Source organism: Rhinatrema bivittatum, chromosome 13, assembly GCF_901001135.1.
Source record: "Rhinatrema bivittatum chromosome 13, aRhiBiv1.1, whole genome shotgun sequence".
NCBI lineage: Eukaryota > Metazoa > Chordata > Amphibia > Gymnophiona > Rhinatrematidae > Rhinatrema > Rhinatrema bivittatum.
In genome coordinates this window covers 22602235-22630195 of record NC_042627.1, presented here as the reverse complement: position 1 = coordinate 22630195, position 27961 = coordinate 22602235, and the positions used below count along the sequence as shown (strand labels likewise).

Genomic DNA, 27961 nt, shown 5'->3' with positions numbered 1-27961 from the left:
GTAGCCAAAACAGGCCAAAAGAACTTTCAAGTACTCAAAAACTAAGTCTATTTCATGTTACCATTGCTAGTAATAGCAGTGGCTATTTTCTAAGTCAACTTACTTAATAGCAGGTAATGGACTACTCCTCCAAGAACTTATCCAATCCTTTTTTAAACACAGCTATACTAACTGCACTAACCACATCCTCCGGCAACAAACTCCAGAGTTTAATTGTGCGTTGAGTGAAGAAGAACTTTCTCCGATTAGTTTTAAATGTGCCACATGCTAACTTCATGGAGTGTCCCCTAGTCTTTCTATTATCTGAAAGACTAAATAACCGATTCACATCTACCCATTCTAGACTTCTCATGATTAACCACCTCTATCATATCCCCCCCTCAGCCGTCTCTTCTCCAAGCTGAAAAGTCCTAACCTCTTTAGTCTTTCCTCATAGGGTATCTCCCGAACATCCTCATTAGTAAACACCGAAGCAAAGAATTAAGTCTTTCTGTAATGGGTTTATCTTCCTTAAGTGCCCCTTTAACTTTTCAATCATCTAACGGTTCAACTAATTCCCTCACAGGATTCCTTCTTCAGATATATAAAAAAAAAAAAAGCTTTAATTATGAGTTTTTGCCTCTACACTCAGGTTTTTTAAAAATTAGTTCAGCCTGTCTTATCAAGGTTTTACATTTAACTTGCCAATGTTTATGCTTTTTCCTATTTTCTTCATTATTACTGCTCTATCCAATTTGTTAGCTTACCTAATTTCTCTTAGCATTTTATTGTCCGTCTGATCATTTTGGCCAGGTGGACGGTAGTATACTCCTATCGCCATACTCTTCCCCCCCACACATGGGATTTCTACTCATAAAGATTCTGCTGTGCATTTAGGGGTAGATGTGCGAGTGGTGCCTGCAGTGGGGCCTAAGTATGTAAACGTACGCATGGCGACAAGATCGGGCTTCTCCCAGTTCCCTTCCAGTCCGCTCCAATTAAGCAGCGGACTGGGAGGGAACTTTTCAACCCACCTATCTGACCTTCGTCCCTCTTCCCCTCTCCTACCTGCCCCCTATCCCTACTCTATCTAACCCTAAGTTTTTTATTTTACCTCTGCTACTCTTCAGGAGCAGCAGCAACATGCATGTGTCGGGAGCCTGCCGGCGCGCGCTTCCCCGGCACAGCAGCAAATGGCTGTTGTACCGGCCGCCTCCAGCCCCGCCCTTCCCCACCGTCCCTTTCTCTGGGCCCGGTACTTTGCATAACAGGGGTTACGTGCTTGGCCATTTTAAAAATTCAGCAGTTAGTCTTCTTCAAGATGTTTATCCTGTTGGATTCTATGCCATTATCAAGGTGGATAGTCTATTCATAAAGTTCACTTGTTTTTTTGATAATAAAACATGGAGAATTTATCTGAAACTTAAAGATGGCACAAATGCACTTGTAATCCGTTTTATGCAATCCCCCGACACGGAACCCTGTTTCAAATAACTGCATTGGGAAGAACCTTGAATTACAAATAAAATATAAACACAATTATATAATCACATAGTGGACCAACAAAGATCGAAAACACACCCTGATAGTTTAAAACAATACAGAGCACTCACCCGAACACAAGTGGCTTCAGCATAAACTTAGAATGGCACATCAAAGCAGAAGTTCCAGCATCGGGGTTTAAATCAAGGAAAGCACCAAAAATACAGGGGTAGATTTTCAAAGGGATACGCGTGTAACCCCTGAAAACCTACCCCTGCACGCTCCGAGCCTATTTTGCATAGGCTCGGCGGCGCGTGCAAGCCCCGGGACGCGCGTATGTCCCGGGGCTTCGAAAAATGTGCAGTCCGGGGGCGGGGCCGTGGTCCGGGGGTGTGTCAGCAGTCTGGGGGCATGGCCGAGTGCCCCAACACAGCGGCCTGTGTCAGGCCCTAGCGAGCCAGCAGGCGTAACTCTACAAAACAAGGTAGGGGGGACCAAAAAAAAGTTCCCTACAAGGCCGCTCCGATTTCGGAGGGGCCTTGGAGGGAACAGGGAAAGCCATCGGGCCTCCCCTAGGGTTCGGCGTGCGCAAGGTGCACAAGTGTGCACCCCCTTGTGCGCGCCAACCCTGGATTTTATAACATGCGTGTGGTAGCGCGCGCATGTTATAAAATCGGGTGTACATTTGTGCGCGCCGGGTAGCACACAAATGTACCCCACGCGTGCAAAATTTAAAATTAGCCCCACAGTGTTTAAACAAAAATGGCAAATTACATGCACATAACTTTCATAACGAATTATGCAGACAAATAACGACAAATTCCCAGACGGGGTGTTATTAAACTGGATTTGATACTTGTAAATGATAAAGAAATTACTTCAGAGATTAAAACGACTTCTGAAAATGTTAAACATAGTAAACAAAATCTGTATATGAGAAACAGAAAGCATACCTGTAAATAAAGATTGCATAAATAAAACAACGTAAACACAAGCATAAGATGTTGAGAAAGCTGATGGTAGTTAATACGATAGTGGATACAAATTTGTTAGTAATTACCAAGGTTTTTAAAATTAGTATGGCCAAAAAAATAAATAATTGGTAATAAATGATGCTTGGATAAATAATTTTTAAAAAAGATAAACAAATACGGGAAAGAATATTTGGAAAAATGATTTAGAAAAATATTGAAAAGAACTAAGAAATAATGATTATTAGAAAAAATGATTTTTAGAAAAAAATTAATTTTAGAAATTTTTTTTAGAAAAAAAACAGAATCAATGTTAATATTCAAACCATGGGCAATGTTGAGAATATGTATCCACCTTTGTTCATGTTGTATTAATATGCGGGAAAAATCCCCGCCATGTCAAGAATGGACAACTATTTCTAAAACACAGAAACAAAGCTGTGCATGGGAATGTTGCAATTTTGACCAATGAGCTGATAAAGGAGCATTGTGAAGTTTTGTCTACATAAACCAGAGGACACAGGCAGAGAATCGCATAAACTACACCTTGTGTGGAGCAATCGGAGGAAAAACAAAGAGGAAAAGCAGTACAGGGGTTAGGGCCAATGGGTGGTAATGCGGGATTATTAGCGACGCTGTATTCTGAGGAAATTAAGTCGTATAAATTGCGACTTTGACAGAATGCAAAACATAGATATTTATTGAAGATAGGGTGAGGAGCCAAGTTTTGCCAGTATTTCCGAATAATAGAACAAATGTGGTGACTATCCGGGGTATAGGGAAATACACACGACTACATCGTCAAGGTCACGAGGTGTTTGTGTGAACACTCGGTTAATATATAGTAGTCGTTTCAAAGCCCGTTTAATGATTTTAGGAGGGTATCCACATTGTAGAAATTGGTTACACATAATTAGGGCTTGATTCAAAAATCTGTCTTGAGTGGAACCCAGGCGGCGTAAATGAAAGAATTGGCCAGTTGGAATGTCATGGAGGCTACGGGGGTGACAACTAGAGTAGGATAACAGGGTATTTTTATCTGTTGATTTACAAAATATTGTTGTAGAAAAGGAAGTGTGAATTTTGGGAACAGTAATGTCAAGGAAAGAAATCTGGGAACCATGTACAGTAAAGGAAAAACTGGAGATGATTATTACAACAATTTAACCAGTCAATAAACATAAAAAACAGAATTTCAGAGCCCTGCCAAATCAAAAAGACATCTATATACTGAAGCCAGGTGATGCAGACCAAAGCTCTGAAGGTTATAAATATGTAGCTTCAAAACGTGACACGTAAAGGCAAGCAATGTCAGGGGCCATAGTGGCCCCCACTGCAGTGCCTATGCCATCCCAAACAAAATGCCACCCCTCACCATGTTGACGGACCCTGTCTTTGCGATATAATTTGTATCCTGGTATAGCACACTGTCCTATTGGTTATCCTCCTTCCACCGGGTCTCTGAGATGCCTATTATGTCTACTTCACTCAATGCTATACACTCTAACTCTCCCATCTTAATTCTTAGACTTCTGGCATTGGAATACTGACATTTTAAAAGTTTTTTGTTTGTATTAACAACCTGCTTATCAGTTGACAAGGATAATTTGGAATCTTTTAACTCAGGTGGTTCTTTACTTATAGGTACATGGACTACTTTTGTATTTATTTATTTAACACCATTTGTAGCCCACTGATCCACAAATCTCAGCGAATTACAATTCGTATTCAAAGTAAAAACAATCTTACAAAACAAAAAATCACAAAACACAGCAAACAACAAAAATAGAATCATCTGGGAGAAAGCACAAAAAGAAACTAAAGGGCAGATTTTAAAACGTGTGCGCGCACTCGTTTATGTGCTTCCCGCTGACAAGTATTATAAACTGCCTTCTAACTCAAGGGATTTACCCAGACAGACTAAAAACCGCTTCCCTCAAACCCCTCCTTAAGAAACACAATTTAGACCCCAACGAATTAGCCAATTTCCTACCCATCTCTAATCTCCCCTTCTTAGCCAAACTAACGGAGAAATTGGTAAACACCCAGCTTTCAGAGTATCTAGAAGATCACAATATCTTATACCCATCGCAATATGGTTTCCGCAAATCACGCAACACGGAAACCCTCCTCATTTCACTTACAGACCATATTATTATGGGATTAGACAAAGGCCACTCCTTTATACTAGTCCTGCTAGACATCTCGGCGGCATTTAACACAGTCAACCATTCCATCCTCCTGGATTGCCTAACAGACATTGGTATCTCCGGATCAGTCCACAGTTGGTTCAAGTCCTTCCTCTGCAATAGAACCTTCAAAGTCAAAATCAACAATAAAGAATCACCCCTGACAAAGTCCCCACTTGGTGTACCACAAGGATCTTCCTTATCTCCCACCCTTTTTAACATCTACCTCCTCCCCCTCTGCCAATTGCTAACCGATCTCAATCTAATTCACTACCTTTACGCAGACGATGTGCAGATTCTGATCCCTATAACAGAATCCATCTCAAAAGCTCTCACCCACAGGAATAACTGCCTTCTATCTATCACCAGCCTTCTCAACAGCTTAAACCTGGTCCTCAATGACTCGAAGACAGAGCTCCTCCTCATCTCTTCAAACCAAGATAACATCCTCCCACCGTCCCCCCACAACACCCATAAGCATGTGAGAGACCTCGGGGTAATTCTTGACAATCGCCTAAACCTAAAGAAAATGGTCAACACCACAACCAAAGACTGCTTCTACAGATTCCAGGTTCTAAAACGACTCAAACCACTCCTATTTTTCTATAACTTCAGGACAGTTCTCCAATCTTTGCTGTTTGCCAAAATTGACTACTGCAGCGCCCTCCTCCTAGGCCTCCCCAAATCTACCACCAAGCCACTGCAGATGATACAGAACGCTGCAGCGAGATTGTTGACCAACACTAATCGTGGAGAACACAACTCACCCATCCTCAGAAACCTACATTGGTTACCAGTGAATTTCAGAATCCTGCACATATCAATCACCTTAATACACAAATCCATCCACAATCAACTTCAACTCGACCTCGAAATCCCCTTCAATCTACATTCCTCCAACAGACCAACCAGAGAAATTCACAAAGGAACCCTGCAATTTCCCCCAACTAAAGCCACACGCCTCACCTCGACCAAAGACCGAGCTTTCTCGATAGCAGGCCCATCTATCTGGAATAACATCCCCTCAGACCTCAGATTGGAACCCTGCCTCTTAACATTTAGGAAAAAACTCAAGACGTGGCTCTTCCACCAAGCCTTCGCTGAGCCCCCAGATACACACTAATTTGCCCTTATTCTATGCCTGAACTATGCTTGAACGATGGACTTATTCTCTGCCTGAACGATGGTCCCTGGTACTTCTAAGCACATTATGCTTTAACCTGTCTTCTCTATTGTATTATATTTATAATTACTGCCTGCTTTAACCTTTCTTTCCAGCTGATTAAGCCTCCAAGTTCTTACTCCTTGTTGAATGTAACTTTGCCTCTTCCACTTAATTTGTTTATTTACTTTAGTTGTCGCTATAGTTTTTTACCCTGTTCGATGTAAACTGATCCGATATGGTTTTTACTATGAAGGTCGGTATAGAAAAGTGTTAAATAATAAATAAAATCTAATGGACACAGCTATTTTATAACATGTACGCACATGTTATAAAATACAATTCCTGCGCGCACATGTGTGGGCGGGTTTCCTCTAACTTGCGCAACGGGAGGAAAATTAGAAAGACATGTGCAGTGATGCAACAGGGCCTTTCCCAGTTCCCTACCCCCTAACCTTCCTCCCTCTTCTCCTCTCCTCCTTGACCCCCTAAAACTAACATTACCTAGCTCCAATTTTTTTATTTTTATACTTGCTGCTCCTCGAGAGAAGTAAACCCCGCACGCCGGCCGGCTGCTGGCGCGAGCTTCCCCGGGACAGCAGCTAAAGGTACTGTCCTGGCCCGCCCAGACCCCGCCCCTTGCTTTAGGCCTGACACTTCTGCGCATATTGAGGTTTACGCTCGTGGCCGGATCCTTTAGAAAATGTGCATGGCATGCACAGGGCCCGGCCCCGCATGTAACCCCCAGTATTTGCATGCGTGGGCCTTTTAAAATCTACCCTTAAATAGGGAAAGTGAATTCAAAGTGGGCTTTCCAAAACTGTCTAAAATGAAGATAGTCATTTTCCAGTCTAATCACCTCTGGAAGGGAATTCCAGAGTCTAGAACTTACTATGCCAAACATCCGGTCTCTGTTTAAAGCTAAGTGGGCAATCTTGAGAAATGGTACTTCCAATAACAGTTTTGCCTTGGAATGTAGCTACTGAGAAGGGAGGTATTTTTTAACTAATCCTTGGATACTAGAAGGAGCAATATTGTGATAAGCCTTAAAAAAGAGGGAGAGAATTTTAAACCGCACTTTCCATTCTGTTGGAAGCCAATGAAGACTAGAGTTATATGATCACTGGAGGAGACATCAGAGATTAAATGTGCAGCAGCATTTTGGATGAGTTGGAACACTTTTATTGAAACCTCTCTGTTGGGATGCCCTATCTCTCCTGTTTCATTAGTATCTTTTGAATATACCACCCTCTGAACCATGCGCTGCTGAGCGACTATCTGCTTTCCTCCTTGTTCTAGTTTAAAAGCTGCTTTATCTCCTTTGTAAAGGTTAGCACCTGCATCCTGGTTCCACCCTGGTTAAAGTGGAGCTTGTCCTTTCGGAAGAGACTCCATTGTCCCCAATAGATTGCCCAGCTTACAAAACTGAATCCCTCTTCCCATGCATTGAGACTACGGAGCTCTGCCTGCCTCTGGGGACCTGCGCGTGGAACAGGGAACATTTCAGAGTATGCTACCCTGGAGGTTCTGGATTTTAGCTTTCTACCTAAAATCCTAAATTTGGCTTCCAGTTCCTCCAATAAATTAAGATAGTATTTTACATACTATGTGGCTGGAGCTGCAGTTTACAAAATACTGCATATTTCTGCTCTGAAAGCATGCATGTATTGTATATTTATAATGCATGAATATGTATACTTTCTCTATCAGTTTCCATTTAAAAATATATGCCCATATATATTAGGCGCAAAATAACTAACAATACATGCACAATAACCCAGAATTAAACTCGGAGATGATATTTTATAAAGTATGAGCACACACTGTACTTTTTTATTATTTGGGAACGTTTCTTGAACTCGTTCTTTTTACCTTCCTGTATGTCCTCAATTACTTGTAAAATACATTACTGTGCCTATGGCATCTCATTGGCAACAAACCTTTAGCTATTCTAATGAACACCTAGCGTCCATTTTACAATGCAGATCATTGTTAGAGGCATCTATGCCAGTTGACCCTTCTACATTTTGAGCAAATCTTACCAGGCTTTAGAAATACTTGGTACATACTGATCTTAATAAAGTGCATCAAATGCCAAATGATATTCAGAGGATTGTGCATTTTTAAAGAGCCAAAAAAGTTTACTGAGAATCAAGAATTTACAAATTGCTGTCTTGAATAAATGTTCCCTCAATCTCATACTCCTGATTGTGGAACACACTAAAACTACTATCAAGCACATTCATATTACTATTACCAAGCCCAAATCTACTTTCAGGTTTTCAGGTTCTATTGATTCCTTTGATTCTTCCCTCAAAGAACTTAAAGCACAAAATTGATTAATTCCATTCAATTTTGAAACCATCTAAAAATAAAGAAACTCAAACGGAATGAAACTGATTAATGCAAGACTGTTTATCCTTGGCTAGGTAGTACATCAGCTCCTTAGAAGCGAGTCACTTTTTTTTTTTTGAAGAGGCTCATATTCCGGAGATTATGCTCCGCCATCAATACCATCTTTTTTTTAGGATGTGGCTGCTCAAGACTATGAGGGACCGGGATGCTTCACAGGCAGTGACGACAACCCAATTTTGGTGCTGAAGTCTGGCATCGTCCAACGATGCACTCCCAAACACATCTTTAGCAGTAATCACTATATTGGGGGCTGCACTTATACCTTATCAAGAGCGAGTGCCCATGGTTATCCATCCAGTGTCTTGAAGAAAGCCTATCGAAGAGCACTGTATGCCAATCAGGACCTTATATTGCAGTATAATCACCTGACCGCACATCTAATCTTGTGTGCATGCTATGCTATTCAGACAGATCATCTGCTGTGGCAGCCATTCTTCTTAAATATTGGGGAATTCTGTCTCTTCATAAAATATTTTATGAATGTTCCCTTGTAGCATACACCCGAGGCAGAAATATATGTGACTATATTATGAGAGCTGATTTGCCATTTGTTTCTTTGAATACATCTAACATTGGCCATCATGGACTCAGGACTTGTGATTTTTGTGCCACTACTATATGTGGCACTTCATGGGGTTCATCCAAATCACTAAAACATTAACAACTAAGGTCTAGTACTAATTGTGCTTCTAACTACGTGGTACGTCATAACTGCACCTGCAATCTTATTTATGTTGGCTGCACAAAGCGCTCCATTCGTACTCAATCGAGCATCATAGTTGCCTATGCACATCCAAACTTACTGATCCCCATGGTCCAATATTGCATGCAACTTGGACACACATTTGATAATTTGCGGGGTGTTAAGCTGGGACCCCGGAGGCCTCAGGAGCATCGGTGGAATCGAAGTCGGCAGCGAAGCCACCAGTGGAATCCGAGGTCGCATCAGCACTGATGGATCCATAGACATTGGGAGTGCCAGGGGAATCGATGGCTCCGAGGGTACTGGCAGTGTCCATGGTGGCTAAACTGGCAGGATTTTAAATCTCATGGTTTATCCAACTAAGCCCAGGATTCAGCTAGATAAACGGCTTTCAATAGTGATTTGTAAATTTATATCCAAGGTAATGGAGGGTGAAGTGAATTGCCCAAGTTTATAAGGAGTGTCAGCTGGATTTAAACCCTGGCTTCCCTGGTACTCAGTCTGCTTTAACTAGTAGGCTACTGCTTCAAAGGTCCTTGTGTTGAATTAGCTTGTTTATGAATTGCATGTGTACTGAGCATTATGTATTATTAAATTGTTTTACTGAGAAGAAATTTGTTCATTATTCTCCTTTTCACCCGAGTTAGGACATGAATAGGTTCTTTTGTGTTCCAAATATTTTCAGCCTCGATCATCAACTAGCATAGATCATGGAAAGAGATGTCCAAAACCACCATAAAGGTGGTCTATTGGACCTTGCATCAGAGTAGTCATTAATAATGACTAATGCTGGCCTGAACTCTGACACCAGAGAGGCAAAAGAGTGCTCAGATCCTATTCTAGTCCAATGCTATAACAGTTACTTTTCACTTGCATAATTATAGCCTGAGGAAAACCAAAAGTAGTACAGTGATTAAAGTTTAATAAAAGCAACCCATCAAGGACTGAAGCAGGGTTTCTGGGAAGCCAGTCCTGTGACTCATGGCAAATAATTTATTCAGAATCAGCTCAAAGCCTAAGGGCTATACAAGAGACTACAACTCCGTAGTTAGCCTGTTCTACCTCATGGCTCCCTGCTGTTCACCAGTCCCACAATGTTTCTGGTTTGGGGGGAATTTTGTTGTATTTTATTTTTGAATGCTAAGTAAAAGTCAATTCTAATCTGCACAGCGCAGACTTCTGTTTCTGCTGCCTGAGAACTTATGTGACACTGTGATAGGGGCATGCCGCCCTAGTTCTGTAGGGACTGTGCACAATTCAAATGAACAGGCATCATTTTTCAGACAGACTACAAGAAGAACACCCTGTCCAGATGTTTCAAAGCAAGGCAGCCTTAGAGGCTGCTATAAATAACATGCCTAGGGCTAAGAGACTGGAAAGCTAGAGTAATCAAGGGGTTTTAAAAAATTCGGGATTATCTCTTCAGAATCAGATTTAAGCTGTGCAGATTTTCATAGCCATAAACCAGTTTCAAGATCTCCTCCAGGTGCCAGCATTATATATGATGCATAGTCTCTCCCATCTGTACACCAGTTCTTTCTACACCCATAGTATATCCCCTTTAGACAGAGGCCTCACACAGACATTTGGCTCTTTCATTCAGGATACCAGCTTCAAATCAATATTCTCTCTTTCAAGTGGGAACTTTGCACACTCAGAACTATTTGGTAGAGGCACTGGATTACACAGATTGTGTTTGCGCAATCTGTGTAAGAATCTGATTTCTAGGGGGAAGAGACTGGGTTATTTACGTGAAGTCAGTGTCTGGAGGGCAGATTACGTGTCTGGTGAAGTCAGACATTGATTTCATGTAAATAAGACTTATCTGTCCTCTCCAGACACCAGCTACACACCAACATACATTTATCCCTTCCAAACACCAGTCACCAACTATATACAACCCATTCCGGCTTCTCACAGGCACACCACATCGCCTGTGGAAAGTGGCAACACGCGGAGTCTTTCCTCTCTGGACTCTGGTTACACACACACACACACACAATCCCATCTGGAAAACAAATTCATAAAGGAGGCAATTTATCACTTTAAATATTGCTAATTCAAAAGAAAAACTTTCAAGATCAAGTCTTGATGCATTCGTTTCATTTTGGCTGCATCCTTGTCCTGCTGTAATTCATAGACTGAAACTCACTGTCTTCGAGTCTTGGGAAGGAACCCCACCATCTCCATGGCCAGCTGCAAGCGCTCAAAGTCATGTTTCAGATCCTCCCCCTCCACACTAAAGCAGTCCTGTGAGGTAAAAAAAAAAAAAAAAAAGAGACAGCATCAGCATTACAGCACGGGAGAGGGGAGGAGGAGACCAGAGTGGGAATTCTTCAGCTCCACTCAGATGAAATGCCACCATACAGATTCATAGTTTCATGGCATGCAGTCTCCTGCTAGCCAACACTTACAAGGATGTAAAACATGGATGAAGAGGATGTGAAGTAGGTACATGAATGGGTAAGGAACTAACTAGGCCTCTCCTGAAGTTCCTATTTATTTGCTTTTATTCTGCCTTTCGGCACTTCAAAGCAGATTACATTCAGGTACTAGAGGCATTTTCCCATCCCCAGAGGGCTTACAGTCTAAGGGGGAGATTTACTATACCGTGATATTTTACCGCAGGAGGGGCGAAATATTGCAGGGAGGGGGGGAGGTGGTCATGTGATATTTCGCCCCTCCCCAGGAAAATATTGCGACTGTATCGCTGTGTTTTGGTTTGTTTTTTTTATCATGAAATGGGGCTGCCATTGTTTTAGAGGGCTGCACAGCCCAACCCCCTCCAGGTGTCAAGCAAGTACCCCTCCCACCCCCTTCAGCCACCTCTAGAGGGCACAGCCTAAAAAAAGGTTTAAAAATATAAAATTATGTGGGAACACCTCACTGCCTTCCAAAAACCCCTCGCCTTTGATTAAAAAAAAAAAAAATGACCCGGGTCTCAAGCAAAGCCCCCTTCCTATATCAAACTTAATCCCCACCAGTAGAAGGCCCCCCCGGCCCCCAACATACACCATAATTCCTAGAGTCTAGTAGAGTCCTCCACCCCTCCCCCTTTACATAGACCAAAGACTGTAGTGGTCTGGGGGGCTTCCAAAACCTCCCCTGCCCCCCCCCCCGGACCCTCCTTACCTAAAGACTCCCCCCAGGTAGTCACGATGGCCCAGAGCACCCCCTAGCCCCGGGCCAGTTGACGCCATTTTCCAAAACGGCGTCAGCTGGCCAATGCCCCTATTACACGATAAGGGCAAAGGTCGGTCACCATCATATTGAAAAATGGCATCGACTGGCCTGGAGCCAGGGGATGCCCTGGTCTGCCACTGAACTACGAAGGACTCTTCTTTTAGGTACAGGGGGATTCTGGGAGAGAGTGGGTGGGGAACAGCGCTGCAATGTGTGTATAATCATGCGATAAACACTGCTGTAAGTGCACTATACCCTTATCGCAGCTTAGTAAATCTACAGATCAGGTTGTACCTGAGGGTGACGTGACTTGCCAAAGGTCACAAAAGCAGCAGCTGTGGGATTTGAACCCTGGCTGCCCTGCTTCGCAGCCCACAAGCTCTAACCACTAGGCTTCTCCTCTACTGCCTCTAGAGGGAGCTCTGGAGGGCTTGCTAAAGCCCAGAGAGAAAACTGAGTTCAGGGTTGCAAAGAGCCTGTTGGTATTTGGAGCTTTCAGCCATTCCGAGCTGGAGGTGATCAGGAATAATTGTGGCTGGATCAGAACAAGCCCCAACTGCTAGAAACAGTGGGGGAGGTGCAGGATCAGAACCACCTCATGCAGCTAAGACCCCGGGTGTGGCTATGGCTCTCGGAGAGTTTTCTTCTATTTAAAGGGAGCGGGAGACACACAGCTGAGACAGATTAGGAATGTAAGGCTGGGTCTCGCTGTCAGGGGATATCTGTCTGTCTGTCTGGAATACCTGCTGACCTAGGCCACAGAACTGAATGGCGATTGGTGAAGTTTGGACTTTTAAGCGAGAATAACCGACTCGACATACTTCAGAGTCTGGGGAAGGGAGACCCATTAGGATCCTACTATGAAGAGCTTACCAGGAAGGCCTGCAGGATCACAAAATGATAATTATATACCCGAGGTTTGGCTGTGCTTGGGGGTAAAGGGTGGCGAGGCAGCACAATGGGCTGCACTGAGCGAGCAAAAAAGATGGAAGAAAACAGCTGGGAATTTGAGTTACGGTGCGGAAATGAAAGGGCAAATAAAGGCTGATAATACAGGCATGGGAGTGGCATTCAGTGAAAGGTGGGGGAAGGGAAGCTACTGCTACAGGCCTTTGGGTAGCACTAGGTAAAGGGAGAGAGGCTGCCGATAAAGGTTTCATATTGCACTGGATAAACGTGGCAATGAAGGGAGGTTGGACAGGACCGAGACAGCTCCTGCTGCAGGGTTTCAGGCTGCAAGAGTAACAAAAGACAAATATGTGCTCTTGACCTTGCAAAGGAGATGAGTGCTGGCTTATCGTTTCCAGCATCCTTGGCATTGGAACAAGCGAGTGCTGGAACTCGGCCTAAGAAACATTCCCTAATCTTCGCCTGGACAGAGCATCCCATACTTTGAAATGAAAAAACTCTCTTTACAGTAATCACAGGAGATCTAATCTTCAGACACATCCCAGAATTTCACAAGGATGTTTTACAATGCCTTAGTATCCGTGGCTTTTCCATTTAGCTGATTTCTGATATTGTATTTAGCTTTTCAAGTTGAAGCTCTGGTGTAAGTACAAGGTCTTCTCTACCTTGCATTTGAAAATATTCAGTACATGTTCTTATGTTTTTAGGCTCCTGTGCGGTGCCTTTCCAGCAGCATTCTTCTCTTGCACCTAAATGTTTCTGAGAGGTGCTCCAATGCAGCACAGTGGAGGGGCAATTACATTTCAATTGTCGGTTTCAGACAACAAATTAATACCCCTGGCTGCTTTCTCCCATTTGTGGGGTGGGGGGGGTCATGACAGAACAAGCTGCTGAATCACAGATCTGCTGCCTCCTCAGACGGGAGAGGTCTCTAGGGAAACAGCCGAGGAGTCCAGGACCAACTTTTTAATCTCCGCAAGCCTTATCTGCTGCTTATTAGTTCAGGAGCTCCCGGGAAATATTTACCCCCACCAGAGGTATGTGAGAAAATTCTAGCTCCAGGAAGGCGTAGGAACAGGAACACAACCTAAAGAGGGATTGGGAACCTGGTTTCCCCCTTTAAGCTCCATGCTGTGTTGGGGGAACTGCATGCATTCCACTGGAGACCCACTCGCAAGGTCTGTATATTACTGGAAATGCGATTTTCAGCTAACAAAGACAAGGCAACTTCCATGGAGTGCTAAATCTGAAACACTTCTTCAATAGGCACCTCCAAGCTCAGGAACCCACTTACTAGAAAAGCTATCGTAACTGGGGATTCTTTGCCCAACACCCAAAAATATCATCAAGGTGCATGTGTATGTGAGCAGCAACAAAAAATGAATGAACAGCAAGATATTTAATTCACATCACAAAAAGTCTGTTGTTTTTACAGTTTTAGCCGAGACACTAGGCAATAATACTTTTGGATATGAGGTACCGTAAAAAGCGTCAGGACAAAGGGCCCAGTATTCAAAGCCCCAACGGATCATTACAGCGGAAGGGTGACCGTCAGCACATAACCTTCCTACTGGCTCAGCTGTCTTTTTGGGAACAAAGGACAGTCAATAAAGAATAGAGCGGGCGTCATGGAAAGATCTACTATCACCATCTGTCATGCAGTCTATACAATCTTGGGAAAGGTATGGCAAGCCCTGCAGAAATACAGTTGATGCATTATTCAGGAAAGAGATGTCATTGGGATAAGTGCTCTCGGTCTGCGACAGTGCCTTATTAAGAGAAGCAATGTGAATGGGATATTATTGGTTTCTCCCAAGCCCTGTGCATGGATGAGCAGGGGGCTTTAACTTATCTCTGCAATGCATGTTTCTAGCTTGACAGTGGATGGGATCTTTAGGGATCTAGTCTTCTTTCACACTCCCTCGAGTATTTGAACACCTTGTTTTGCTCATGCTTAGAGAATATCAGCAGGATGATGATGCAGTTAGAAATGGAAGCATGCTCCCCCCGGGCGCAAAGCAAAACAGAGACCGAAAGACCTCTGCTGCAGAACTTACAAAGCGGCCTCAGGTTTGTGGTTAAGCAGTTTCAGCAGACGTGAAATGAAAACCGCATCTTCTCTCTCCTAGCACTTATGGGAATTGGCGGTAATGTGCCGCAGGGGGCTCCATGTGAGCCCCTTGGCTCCACGCCAGACCATTGTTACTGCAAGAGCCTGCTGGTGCAGAGCTAGCAGCAGAGCTTTGGAGACCCCTAGGGAGGTGAGGAGGGAAGCAGTCCTTGCGTCTTCCGATCCCAACTCCTCCAGAGGCCCCCATCTGCTGTCAGCGGGCGGCTACTGAGGAGCCAACAAGGCTCAGGGAAAAGCCCGGAGCAGCAGAGCAAGAAAAAGAAGTACTGTCTTCTCCTGGGGCAGCCTCTGGGCTTCACCACCAGCCCAGTAAACCAACAAGAGAGAGCAAAGAAGAGGGATGCAGAGGGCACAAAAGGGAAAAGGATACAAAGGAAGGAGGAGCAGGGAGAGAGAAAACAAAAGGGATGGAAAGGCAAAGGCAGGCAGCATGTCTACAGGTAAGAGCATTCATGGCCTAACGCTGATCCTGGAGAAAAGACTGGATCCTATGCAGGGGACGAGGGGCCCAAGGAGATCCCGGGAAGGTAACACAAGCTGCAGAGAGGAACGAGGACAGAAGGGAAGGAAGATGAAAGATAACGGTGGAGATGACTAGTAGGAGAAAAAGAAAATATAGGAGAGAGGGGAAGCATTTTCTGGAACACATAATAGTGCCAGGAACCACTAGGTCGATGCTGATGCTCCTCTCCTATAGATGGGATGCAGTTAACAAGGTGGATCTCTTCCCATTTCCTTCTGCTCACCTTGCTAATGCATCTACCTGCAGGAAAGACACAACAGCACCCACCCAGCAATTTCTGACAAGTTCCCTTCTCTCATGGTGAAAGCTTATGCTGGTTACTATGCAGTGCCACACCGTTTTTTGTACTGCTTAATATTATATAATCTATATGTATAGTAATACAACTTTCAAGGACAACAGACAATTCTTGCTTCAGTATAAGGCATAATCCCTTTCAAACCGGGTCCCCTCAATAAGAAATTGCCAGCATATCACTGTTCTATCTCCACATCGAGATTTATTACTGAGATAATATTTTGGAAAACCAAAGAGAAATTAGAACTCACAGGGTTCCCTGTAGACAGCGAAAGCAGGCACACAGTTAGGTAACCTCACTGACCAATAACTGGGCTGGGATGGCATTTTCTTTTTGTAAGTGAAGCGCAGAATTATTTATATAATATGAAATGAAGTTCATGCGCAAGGCTGAGAGCGCAGCCCCCCCATGTGGGCTTAATTCATGCACATTCCCTTTTTTTTCATAGGCAGTGTGCTCACTTGTCGCTGCCTTCCTCGGCAGAGCACCCAGCTTGGGAGACCAAAGGGGCTGCAGCTCAATCCCCCAAAACTGAAATTTAAGAGATGCGACACTGGAAGAGAACGACGGGAGAAAGCCTCGCCATGCTACAGCCGGGCCAACCAACCAGCACCATGAATGGGGGTAAAAAAATAATAATAATAAAAAAAATTGCTTTTGTTTCAGTTTGCTCTCTCTTGCCACTCCGTTTCTCCCCCCCCCCCCCCCCCAGAGATCCGAGAGTACCCTCTCTCTCCCAGCAACCACGAACATGCTCAGACTGTACACGGATTAGGTACTGACCGGCTCCGAATCATAGTTATAATCATCCCAGCTCTTTCTGTGGGGTTTCTTTGTCATCTGAAAGCAAGGCAAACGGGGTTAGGCAGCATTCAGTTTAAACAAATGCCCCCCCTCCCTCCCTGGGACTCGGTCCTGCCTCTGGCCAGACTGGTTTCTGCCATCTATCTATTTATTTATTTATTTAGCTAGAGTTAAACAAATATTAAATCCCTAAACTAAATTTGAAAAAAAAACAAAAAAAAAAATGAAACACTCAGGGCTTCTTGCTATTTGTAAACCTTTTATTACCATATCTGTGCAGGAAACCAGGGCTGGATAATTAAGTGTGGACCATACTCTTGTAGAGCAGGCAGGAACGAGTACCGCCCTTAGGGTATAACAATAATTTGCTTTGATTCCTGTTTAGCGTAATATTGTACCAAGTTAATTATTTTAAGGGTATTCCATACTATTTTTCTTATGCTGAAAATGTCTCATTTTTTCAGTTCATTAACTCTCTTAAGACAAATCATTCCCCCTCCCCCAAATACATTCTGAGCTTATTCCATATTTTAACAACATCTAGCACTTGGGGCTGTAATGAGAATTTCTGACATAACTGATACTGTATCAGAGTTGCCTGCACCAGCAAAATCTCCAGGAAGATGTGGAAACATGCCATTATTTTTTTTTCCTGGTTCAATGCAAGAATGTGAAATACCTTTAATCCCCAATAATGATTTAAAACATTTAAAAAGGTAAGCATACATTAAGGCAGAATTCTTGTTGGCTAAAATAATTTGTTTAATTTTTTTTATTATTTTTTTTTTAATTTAAGCTTATACCAAAAATATTTTGAATAAGTTCCTGACAAACTAGTGCTGTCTAATTCTCTCTTCTCCTGACAGGACTCCAAAGGTTTGTGAATTTTAATGCCAGGCTCTCCAGTTTTCCGTTGGGATCCCTGGGCTTTTTGCACTTCCACAGACAGGACTCGGGTGCTAGTAGTGTCTGTTGCCTGTCCCCTTCATCTGGAGAGAACAAATTGATGGCCGAGCACAAGCAAAAGCTCCGAGGGGTCTGCATAGGGACGCAGATTTCTCCTGCATTATATGCACGGTGTCCTTCCACTTTCCTGCTTCATTTTAATTAAGTTTATTACCCCCACAGCCTTGTTATGCTGTTAAGAGAATGGGTCATGCTGTCAGTCAGCCAGGTAGCGCTAGCATTACTACATCATGCAAAGGCTGGGGGAGGGGAGGGTTATAATGTCACAAACCTGCTACTACAATAGAGCCACAGTGTTGTCGAGACAGAAGTGAATGAAAAGCCAAAAAATAATATAATTAATAGCATTTATCCTGTCAGATGAAATGTTTTGGCCATTAAACAAGTTGTACTTGTATAGACCTAACTAGGATACTGTCCAACCCATGGCACTGATTTACAAATGGCAATGATTACCATTGCTGCACTGCACTGGGCGCTAGATTTCAGCTGCACTGGGCGCTAGATTTCAGCACTGGCAGAGGGGGCTTTGGGCACTTGGTCTGAAAGCTGAGAGGAGGATAGGACAGGGAACCGTCTTGGTAGTCTGGGACTGAGCACGGGGAAAGGGGCTGCCTGTCCTTCTGAAAAGAGAGAGAAATCTGTCCCTCATTCTAAGCCGATCTGTGTTAGGAATAACTTTCTGTCAGCCCAACCTGATTAAGATAAGGATATTCTTTGGGCTGCCTGAGGTGGAACATTGACCTCTCTTCATCGTTGGCTCCTGCCAGAAGGTAATAAAACACATGGTAGTTCCTGGAAGCAAGGAAACATGCGTTAGACTTTGAAATGAACATCGGCGACGTAGCAGTGACATTGAAGTATGAAAATGCAGACTTTCACAGGGGTGGGGGGGTCGCGACCTCTCTCGTTATAATCTAGACCAGGTAAGGCTTCCCACCCACCGGTTCATCTCCACACTCCAACACACCTTCTCATTCAGACGCTGCTCTTGCAACTATTTGCTTCACAGGGGAACTGCAAACAGCAACACTGAATGCTCCCCCCCCAGATACAAAATCGACAGACATTCGTGAGCTGCTCTCATTTGTAGCCTGGTCGGGAAGCTGCTACCTCCTGAACCTCCTCTGGTTTGAGTGCTTGCAAGGAGAAATTACTTCTCCTCCTCACAACATCTCTGCTACAGCAGCAAGAGGCAGAATCCTTCAAAACACATTTCAAACAAGAAAAGCTCAGCTTTACTGCCAGTGAGAGGTCTGTGCTCAAAACTTCAGATAACAGGAGTGATTGAATTTCATAGGGGCAATCGAAAATGAACCTGCCAATGCAGCAGGAACAACTCTGCAGTGAAGAATTCCCCGTACTAGATCAGCTGTTATACTCTGAAATTAAATCAGTTATCTGAAATGGTGTGTGTGGGCCTTTAGTTGTCTAACATGTGTTGCTGTTCTGAGCTCAAGCATCTCTAGGTTAGCCCGCGATGTTCCTTTTTCAATGTTAAACAGTTGCCAGCATGTACCGACAACAACAACAACAACAACAAAAAATGGCCGTTATTTAGAAGATTTCAAGATCTAATCTGAGCAGTTTAACTTTGAAATTACTGGACTGTGTTATTGCATAACTGGTGAGAGACATCAGGAAAAATCTTGATTTACATTGTGCATAAAACAGTTCTTTCTTTAAAGGGTATCACCAAGATAATCGTGTTAAAACACAATGACCAGGAATGGACCTGCTGCCCATTTTTACACCTCAGATCCTACAAGCCGCTGGAAGAGTTAAGAGTTCCCTATCTTGCACTGGATAGCACTGAATGACACTTCAGTAAATACAGTTCAGACCTCTCCCTAAGAGGGTTTAGCATTCTCTCGGGCCGATACAGTAAAAATCGCGGGAGAGGGGGCGAGCGCCCGCTCTCCCAGCGCGCACACAGGCCACTCTCCTGTGCGTGCGATACAGTAATTTAATTTATTTAAATTAGGGCCGGCGGTAAAAAGAGGCGCTAGGGACACTAGCGCATCCCTAGCGCCTCTTTTCGGACAGGAGCGGCGGCTGTCAGCGGGTTTGACAGCCGATGCTCAATTTTGCCGGTGTCGGTTCTCGAGCCCGCTGACAGCCATGGGTTCAGAAACCGGACACCGGCAAAATTGAGCGTCCGGTTTTCAACCCGTCAGCCTATTTCAAATTTTTTTTTTTTTTTTAACTTTCGGGACCTCCGACTTAATAGCGCCATGATATTAAGTCGGAGGGTGCACAGAAAAGCAGTTTTTACTGCTTTTCTGTGCACTTCCCCGGCGCCGGCAGAAATTAACGCCTATAAGGGGTAAAGCTAGCGCATCGAAAACGCGCGTCAAATCGCGGGTACTGTATCGGCCTGTATGTTATTCAGGATTACACTGAGGAGCAAAATAAGTGATTTTATTCTTACCGCTCATTGTGCTCCTGATACACTAGTCTTGACTTCTCCAGGAGATATTTTTCAACATAAGCCCTGAAAGAAAGAATAAAAATCCTTCACTCACAAAATCTAAATGGGAAAACAGAGTCTAAATTATAAAATGCAGTGAAGAAAAGTATTATTAGCTGTGGAATTATGAATTCCTGGATCAGTAAGCCGGCAAACCTACAGCCATTGGATTTAGAACCATTTCCAACACAATAAGAACATAAGAAATTGCCAGACTGAGTCAGACCAAGGGTCCATCAAGCCCAGCATCCTGTTTCCAACAGTGGCCAATCCAAGTCACAAGTACCCAAACATTAAATAAATCTTAATCTACTATTGCTTATTATTAATAGCAGTTTATGGATTTTTTTCCTCTAGGAATTTATCCAAACCTTTTTTAAACCCAGTTACACTAACTGCTATAACCACATCCTCTGGCAATGAACTTCAGAGCTTAACTATGCGCTGCATGAAAAAGGATTTTCTTCAATTCGTTTTAAATGAGCTACTTGCTAACTTCAATGAGTGCCCCCCTAGTCCTATGCCTAATGCAATAAAATCTTCTCTCTTACATAATTACTTTGGTTGAAAGACAACATCAGTCCAAGAACTAAGCAAATAAAAACAAAATCCTGGGCAGAAGTCTTTTAAAAATGATTACTAGTAGTAGGAGTGGTTTCATTCCCCGGGTCAGCTGGAGATGCAGAGGTAGCACTCACAGTCCCTGGGGAGAGTCCCAGCCATTGACCAATGGTGACACTAAGTGTACAGTTGTAGGATCCACCCTAGCTGGGCTTTGGAGGGAGTCAAGGATGGATAGCTGTGACGGGAATATAAAAATTGGGGAAAAACCCTGGGTAGTTGCAAATGAAGACTCATCGTACTTCAGCCAAATAGAGGCCAATTCCAATTGAGCTGGAAGCTGAAAGGAGGAGGAAACTGCTGGGGAAAAAAATGCAAAATAAAACTCTTTGATTTTTTTTATTATTTATTTTCATAGTTAACTGCTAAAACATTCTTAGCAGCAGCACTAAATAACTTGCTATACAGGAACAGTATGAGGCACACTGTGGGCCAAGGAAAAAAACATGGTGCTGGGTATCCTTCCTTTCTGTCAGCCTTTTTTCCATCCACGGGTCCTATCCCACCATCCCGGGTCTCCTCCCTACTACGTCACCACCATGGCTTCTTCCCAGGTTCTCTCACTCCTCCTCCTTCCCCATGGCCATTTCCCAGGTCCTCTCCCCTCCTACCGCTTCCTTGTAGCCTCTTTCTGAATCTCCTCCCTCTTCCACTTATTCGTCCAGTCCCAGGTGTGGTGGACATCTTCAGATGGCAGAGGCAACAAAAGCAGCAAGATCAGTGCAGGGCCCTGCCAGGCCTGCATATTCACAGAACAGAAGTGTCCTCAACTCTTCCATGGGTTTCCTTGATAACAGAAAGCCTGTGCAGGAGGAGGGGACAGGACAGCTCGCAGATCCTGGGAGTGCACATCAGCGGAGGCCCTGTGCTGATTCTTCCTTCTTATTGCCACTGGCACCTGACGACATCCACCGGCCCATGTTTCTTTCAGCAGTGGGCCCGTGGTGACACAAGGGGACCGGGGGCAATTGCCCTGGTTGTCCTCCCCTAATGCCAGCCCTGACAGCATACACAGTAAACAGTGCATTCATTCCTTACTGCACAGAAATGGAATAAAGATAACATACACAGTCAACACATATAACCAACAATTACTGTAACTTACCCCCGCACAGTGCCCGTCTCCTGGTAATTCACTTGAATAAACTTGCCAAAGCGGCTCGAGTTGTTGTTATGCGCGGTCTTTGCATTCCCAAAAGCCTGTCAGGAGAAGATGGGGGGGGGGGGCGGTTAGTGTTATTTCTAACGTTTAATGGAAACCCACATAATGACTTATCACATGACCTGCTGTAAAGACTGCATTATAATTCAGAACAAACCCAGCAGCGTCCTGTCCAGGCTGTCTCCCCCACCGATGCAAATGAAAGCAGAACACGCTCTACCCCTGTGGGGATCCAGGCTTCTTTTTAAACACAGGTTAATAAATTAATATCTGATGATGTTAGCTCTCACGACTCACGCCAGCCAGCGTTTTGTTGTGTGCGAGGTCTCAAAAAAAAACAAAACGAAACAAAAAAAACAAAACCCATGAGTGGCATGGTCCTCAGGGCCCCGTACACGTGAGGGACGGACTTCTGTTACGCAAACAGCATCTATTACAACGTGACGGCAAAGCTCGAACAGCCTGACGAGCCACCCATCGCTCAAAGCCCAAGTGCAGTGTCAGGAGCATAGAAAATACAACGCCAGCCACAGCAACCAAGAACCGTGGCCTTAATTCAGTGTGATTTTTAACTAAAAAAAAAAAACCAAACGAGCAGAGCAGACCTGGAGCAGAGATACAGAAGAAAACCCTCGTAATGTATTTTGCCAATGTGATTTACAACAGCACACGAAACGTTTTAGAGCAGCAGCTAAAACGAGCCCAGTAAAACCAAAGACCCCCCTCCTCTTTCCAAATGTAAATTAGCAACATTAACAGCCTTCTTTTTCAATCCGATTTTATTCCATTTCTCTGGTGATATCAGCGTTTACAGTTTTTAGACAGTTTCTTACCCTTAGGCCCATCCCACTACTTAAGACTCGGGACACTGGAGCGCTGCTGAACGGATTCTTACCAGAACGGCGGGAAGCTATTCACTAACCTTGCAAATAGAGGGAATCAAATATTTAAACAGTGGCTCAGGGGTCCAGCATATCTCAGTAAAGCCACAAATCCTTCCACCCCCTCTTACTACGCTGGTTTTATGATTCCCCCTGCACGAGCCTTATTAGCCTTTTCCTGAGATGCAAAGTTGCTCGCCTAATATAACCAACACCTCAGACAGAGGGGAGGAGGAAAAAGGCACATGCTCCTACCCTGTCAGCGTCAACGAAAGGCAAAAAAGCCAAAAACTGCTCCCCCCACACTTCAATCGCCACACAATCTTACTCAGATACAGGCAAACCTGGTAACATACTGGTGTAGCCCCCCCCCCCCTTTCAATCTCCACACTGTCAGATGAAGGGAGGTCTGCATTGGATGTAATGGGGTACCCTCCTCCTGTGTCAGGGGGTCTGCACTGTTCCCCAAGGGTATCGAAGGAAGAATGGAAAATTAAATGAGGTAAGCATACCACGGTTACCATGGCCAGGCCGAAGCAATTAGTATGAGATCTGCATCATCCACGATGCACTTTTTGCAATGTCCAAGATATTAGTGGTACTGGAGGCTACACATAGAAAAGGTCTCCCACCCACACCTTGTGAATGTCTCCTGGGGCTTCGGTAAACTGAACAAAAATCGGCGTAGTTTCATGTTATGTTCTGTTGCAAACAGATCTATACACGGAATGCCCCACGTGGCGAACAGATTGTCTGCTACTGACTGGTGTAGGACCCACTCGTGGGGATGGAATATGCTGCTGTGTCTGTCGACTTCTGTGTTTGCAATTCCTGGCAGGTAAGCCGCTCTCAATGTGATCAGGTGAGCTTCTGCCCATTCCAGAATCTGCACCGCTTCCCTGCACAGGGTTCTGGAACCTGACCCTTCTTCCTTGTTTATGTAGAACATCGCTACCTGATTGTCCGTGTGTATCTGGGCACACTTCCCTTGGAACTGTGGGTTAAATATGCAAACAGCGTGCCTTATTGCTCTCAATTCTAGAAGGTTGATTTGGCTTTTGCCTTCCATCGGAGACCATAATCCTTGCGTTTTTAGTCCCAACACATGGGCCCCCAACCCTTCTTTGATGCATCTGTTGTCAATATAAGTTGGTGCATTAGGGGGCAAAATGGTGCTCCTATTGTTAGAGATGACAGCGTCTGCCACCATGATACGTCCTGCTTCATGGCCTTTGTTAACATCACCTTCATGGAAAGTGGTTGACGAACCAGGGACCGCTGAGACTTGAAACCCCCACTATAGATGACACATGTGAAGGCAAGTATGAGGGACTACATAAATTGCTGCTACCATGTGCCCCAAAAAGGTTAGTAACTTCCATGCGGAGGTGTGGGATTGTTGGTACAATTGAAGCACCATTGAACGCAGGGTACTGACTTCCTCTGCTGGAAGAAAAGCCACACAATACTGTGTTTATCTTTGCCCCTTGAACTGCAAGACATGCGTAAGGTAAAGGTTTGATTTTTTGTAATTTATGACGAATCTCAGATTTTCCAGAGAGAGAACTGTTTTTGTCAGATGAGTCTGCAGTGTTACTGACTGTGGGGACGCTATCAGCCAATTGTCCAGGTAGGGAAATATCCTTATTCCCATTCTTCTGAGATGAGCCATAGCTATGGCAAGGCATTTTGTGAAAACTCATGGGGCAGAGGGAAAGCCAAAATGGAGGACTCTGAAATGGTAAAAATGGGAATCGACTTGGAAGCAGAGGTAATGCCAACAGGAATGGTGTATTGGGATGTGGAAATATGCATCCTTGAGATCCAGTGGGAACATTCAATCATTGGGCTAGAGGAATGGTAGAATTGACTTGAGAGAGGTCATCTTGAACTCCTCTTTCCGAATAAACTTTTTGAGAGAACGTAGGTCCAGGATTGGACGAAGGTCTCCAGATTTCTTTGGGATGAGGAAGTATTGGGAGTAGAATCCCCTATTACGATAAGGATGGGCTAGAATATGTATAGCCCCCTGATGGAGCAGCAAACTTCCTGGTGCAACAATACAGTTTGCGCCTGGTCCCGGAATGGAACCACAGCATGGGGGATTGATGGAATGTGTTTGAAGTTCAGTTTGTAGCTGCTTCGAATAATGCTCAAAACCCAACGATCTGATGTGATGGACTCCCTGTAGTGGTGCAATCCTGCTTCCCACCTTCAGTGGTAGCTGTGGCCCAGGCACCTTTAAAAATTCTGCTGCAGTTTTGGGGCAGGGCCCAGTTTGAGGCCATTGGCCCCTCTGGCAACTCCTGGTTTGGTTTTGTGGTGCTTGCTTCATGGGCGGTTGGTAATGATGGTAAGGCTGCGTCCTAAAGGATGGATACTGTCTGGTAATAGGGTTTTTTATATTGGCTATAATATCTCTTTGTAGATCCTGGTTGCTCTGCAGGAGAAGAGAGGGACAGGACCGCCACATTCTGCTCCCTGATTTAGGAGATGGTCTCCCTGAGTTTGTCTCCAAACAGGTTGTCTCCTTTGCATGGTAAGTCTGCTAGCTTGCCATTTATTTCTTCCCTGATGGCATTTGCATGGAGCCAGGCTATTCTCCTAGCTGCAATCGAAGATGCGAATGAGCGTGCAAATGTTTCAAAGGCTTCATATATAGTTCTCAACAAATGTCGTAGACCTTCCTCCAGTTCTATCAAGGGTTGCACCCTGAATGGATAGTTTTAGGGCCTGTACACATTCATACAAATACTGTGTGATATAAAATCGATGTTGCTGAATCCTGGCATTCAGCATCGCTCCTTGGAAAACTTTCCAGCCAAACTCATCGAGAATTTTATTGTCTCTTCTGGGAGGTATGTTCAAATGGAGATGAAAATGCTTAGCCTTTCGCATCGCTGATTCTACCACTACAGGTGTATGAGGGAGTTGCACTACACCATAGTGAGTTGACTTATACATCCGGAACTTTAGGTCCGTCTTTCGAGAAACTGTCCTGAGTATGGGGACTCCCAAGTCTTGTCAAGGAATGCATTTAATATTGAGTGGGATGGCTATTCCATCAGCTCTGACAGGACATCAAAAATTTTTTAAATTCCCAGGAATTTTCTTGGTCTTCACCTTTAAGGCCTACCACACCTTGTCAAATTTTGAATAGGTAAGATCTTCTGGGGTGATGACAGTTCCAGAGAGTCCTCAGGAAGGTCAGAATAGATACCCGTGGAGTTTCCCAAGAGGACGGTGGTGAATCTGCGTGGTCCCCCTCCGATTCCAGGGAAGTACTTGGTTCTGATCCTGGTCTAGCAGGTTACTGGCTTCTCGCTCCAAGGATGAAAGAGGATCTGGGGGGAAGAGTTCTTCCTCTGCTGGGGGACTAGGCTGCAGGGGGTGACATCGCTCAGTGTCTAGCAAGGATGTCTTTAGAATGTCTGATATCTGGGTCATGGCCTGTGAGGTCACTCCCCATGAGTGGTTGGCTGCATCTCTGAATGGAGCAAAAACAGGTTCAGCATCCAGATGCGATTTAGAAGTAGATTTTCTGTGCACCCTATGAGGCATAGGTAAAGCCGCCATCAGTATGGAGGAGTCTGGTCCTCTATGGTGTTCCAAGGGTGTCAAACTCTTGGTGGATTGACTTGTGTCTCTTAATAAGCGGCTCCTGTAGTTGAGGAGATTGTTACTTCCATTGAGATACTGATGATAGATCAGAATAAACTCTGTGGAAAGATGCAGAAGATACTTCTGAGAGAACGTCTGATGGCGAAGACATGACATCCTCAATATTCGATTGTCTTTTTGCCTGAGGAGTTCATAGGAGGAACCCAATCTGAGAATTCCTATGGTGTTTGGAGGGTTGGGTGTCCAACTGCTTCTTTTTGGGCTGGTGGCTGTTCCCCACCCCTCATAGTGAAGGGTTGTCTGTCTTTTTTGTGGTCTGCGTTGCATGCGTCAATGAATGCATTGTGTGACTGGAGGGTGGCGACTTCAATGATTGCTTTGGCTTCAACACTTGCTTTGGCTTTGTCTAGTGAGTCCACTTCGATGTTTGCGTCATATGCTTATGTTGTTGCGAGGCAGCCGTGTCCTGCTGCATTGCCTCCGGTGCTTGCATCATGAGTTGAGAAGGAGATATCATGCATTTTTGCATGGCGCTAAGCGGTGCAGTTGACTCCCCCTTTATGTTTAGGGTGTGTTGAGGGATGCGAGTTGGGCTTATGAGATGCTCCAGACGTCTGTCTTTCCGACAACACCATGCCTGATGCAGCATGTCCTTTTTCAGTTGCCTGCAATGGCTCTGGCTCTCTGGGAGTCTCTCCCAACTGGCCGTGCCTGGATGAGGTATCTATGGGTCTCACCAATGCAGTTCATTTTTCATGGGAGGCCCCGGTGCATCTTCAGGCCAGGTGATAATTGGGATGACCGTGGGCCTTTTTGAAGGGGGGCATAGGAGCCCAATGAAGCCTCACCTTGTCTAAGCCACTCAATCTTGGCTGCCAGCTGTCTCCTGGCCCTTGGGGACATCCATCCATGGTTGTGGCAAGAGGCCTGTTGGTGATCCAGGCCAAGGCAGAGATAACAGTAGTTATGTCCATCGATGGTAGACATGATTTCCCTACATTGACAGTATTTAAATCCTGGCATTTTTGGAGCCATGGTAGCACTTAAAAGTGGCAGCATTTAAATGTGTTACCATGTAGTGCCCACTACAAGTGACAAAATTTGAAGAGAAGAGAGAGAAAGTCAACCATGTTACTGTCCAGTTGAGCAGAGAGAAAAAAAGTGAGAAGAGGTAATCACGCGAGAAACCATCGTGCAGAGCAAAGCTCTGCATAATAAGAGAAAGCTCCACCCCATGCCACTAGAGGATGTCACCCAGAAAGCATGGCTAATTCAGCCTGCTTATTGATGGGAAAACATTTTTGTCACCATAACATGATTGAAAGATATTTAATTCTTATGATACATGAACATTCTCTAGGTTAGTGATCTGCTATACAAATATTAGTACTCCACCTCAGTCAATACATTGTCTTGGAAAAAGTTCCTAGGAGTTACTATATAAACAGTATGATGCTCATGGCAGAATTCTGTGATATCTGATTCTAATCA

The 27961-nt window shown here is 44.3% G+C and overlaps 1 protein-coding gene across 1 annotated transcript in view; it reads right to left on the bottom strand.

Annotated features, from left to right (window-relative positions):
- Positions 1 to 27961, bottom strand: part of MYO9A (myosin IXA) — a 324407-nt gene that overhangs the window by 195467 nt on the left and 100979 nt on the right. Inside the window, 5 exon segments of the mRNA XM_029575878.1 lie at positions 11054 to 11151; positions 16729 to 16785; positions 18411 to 18510; positions 20147 to 20209; positions 21912 to 22006. Coding sequence (XP_029431738.1) covers positions 11054 to 11151; positions 16729 to 16785; positions 18411 to 18510; positions 20147 to 20209; positions 21912 to 22006 — 413 coding nt within the window.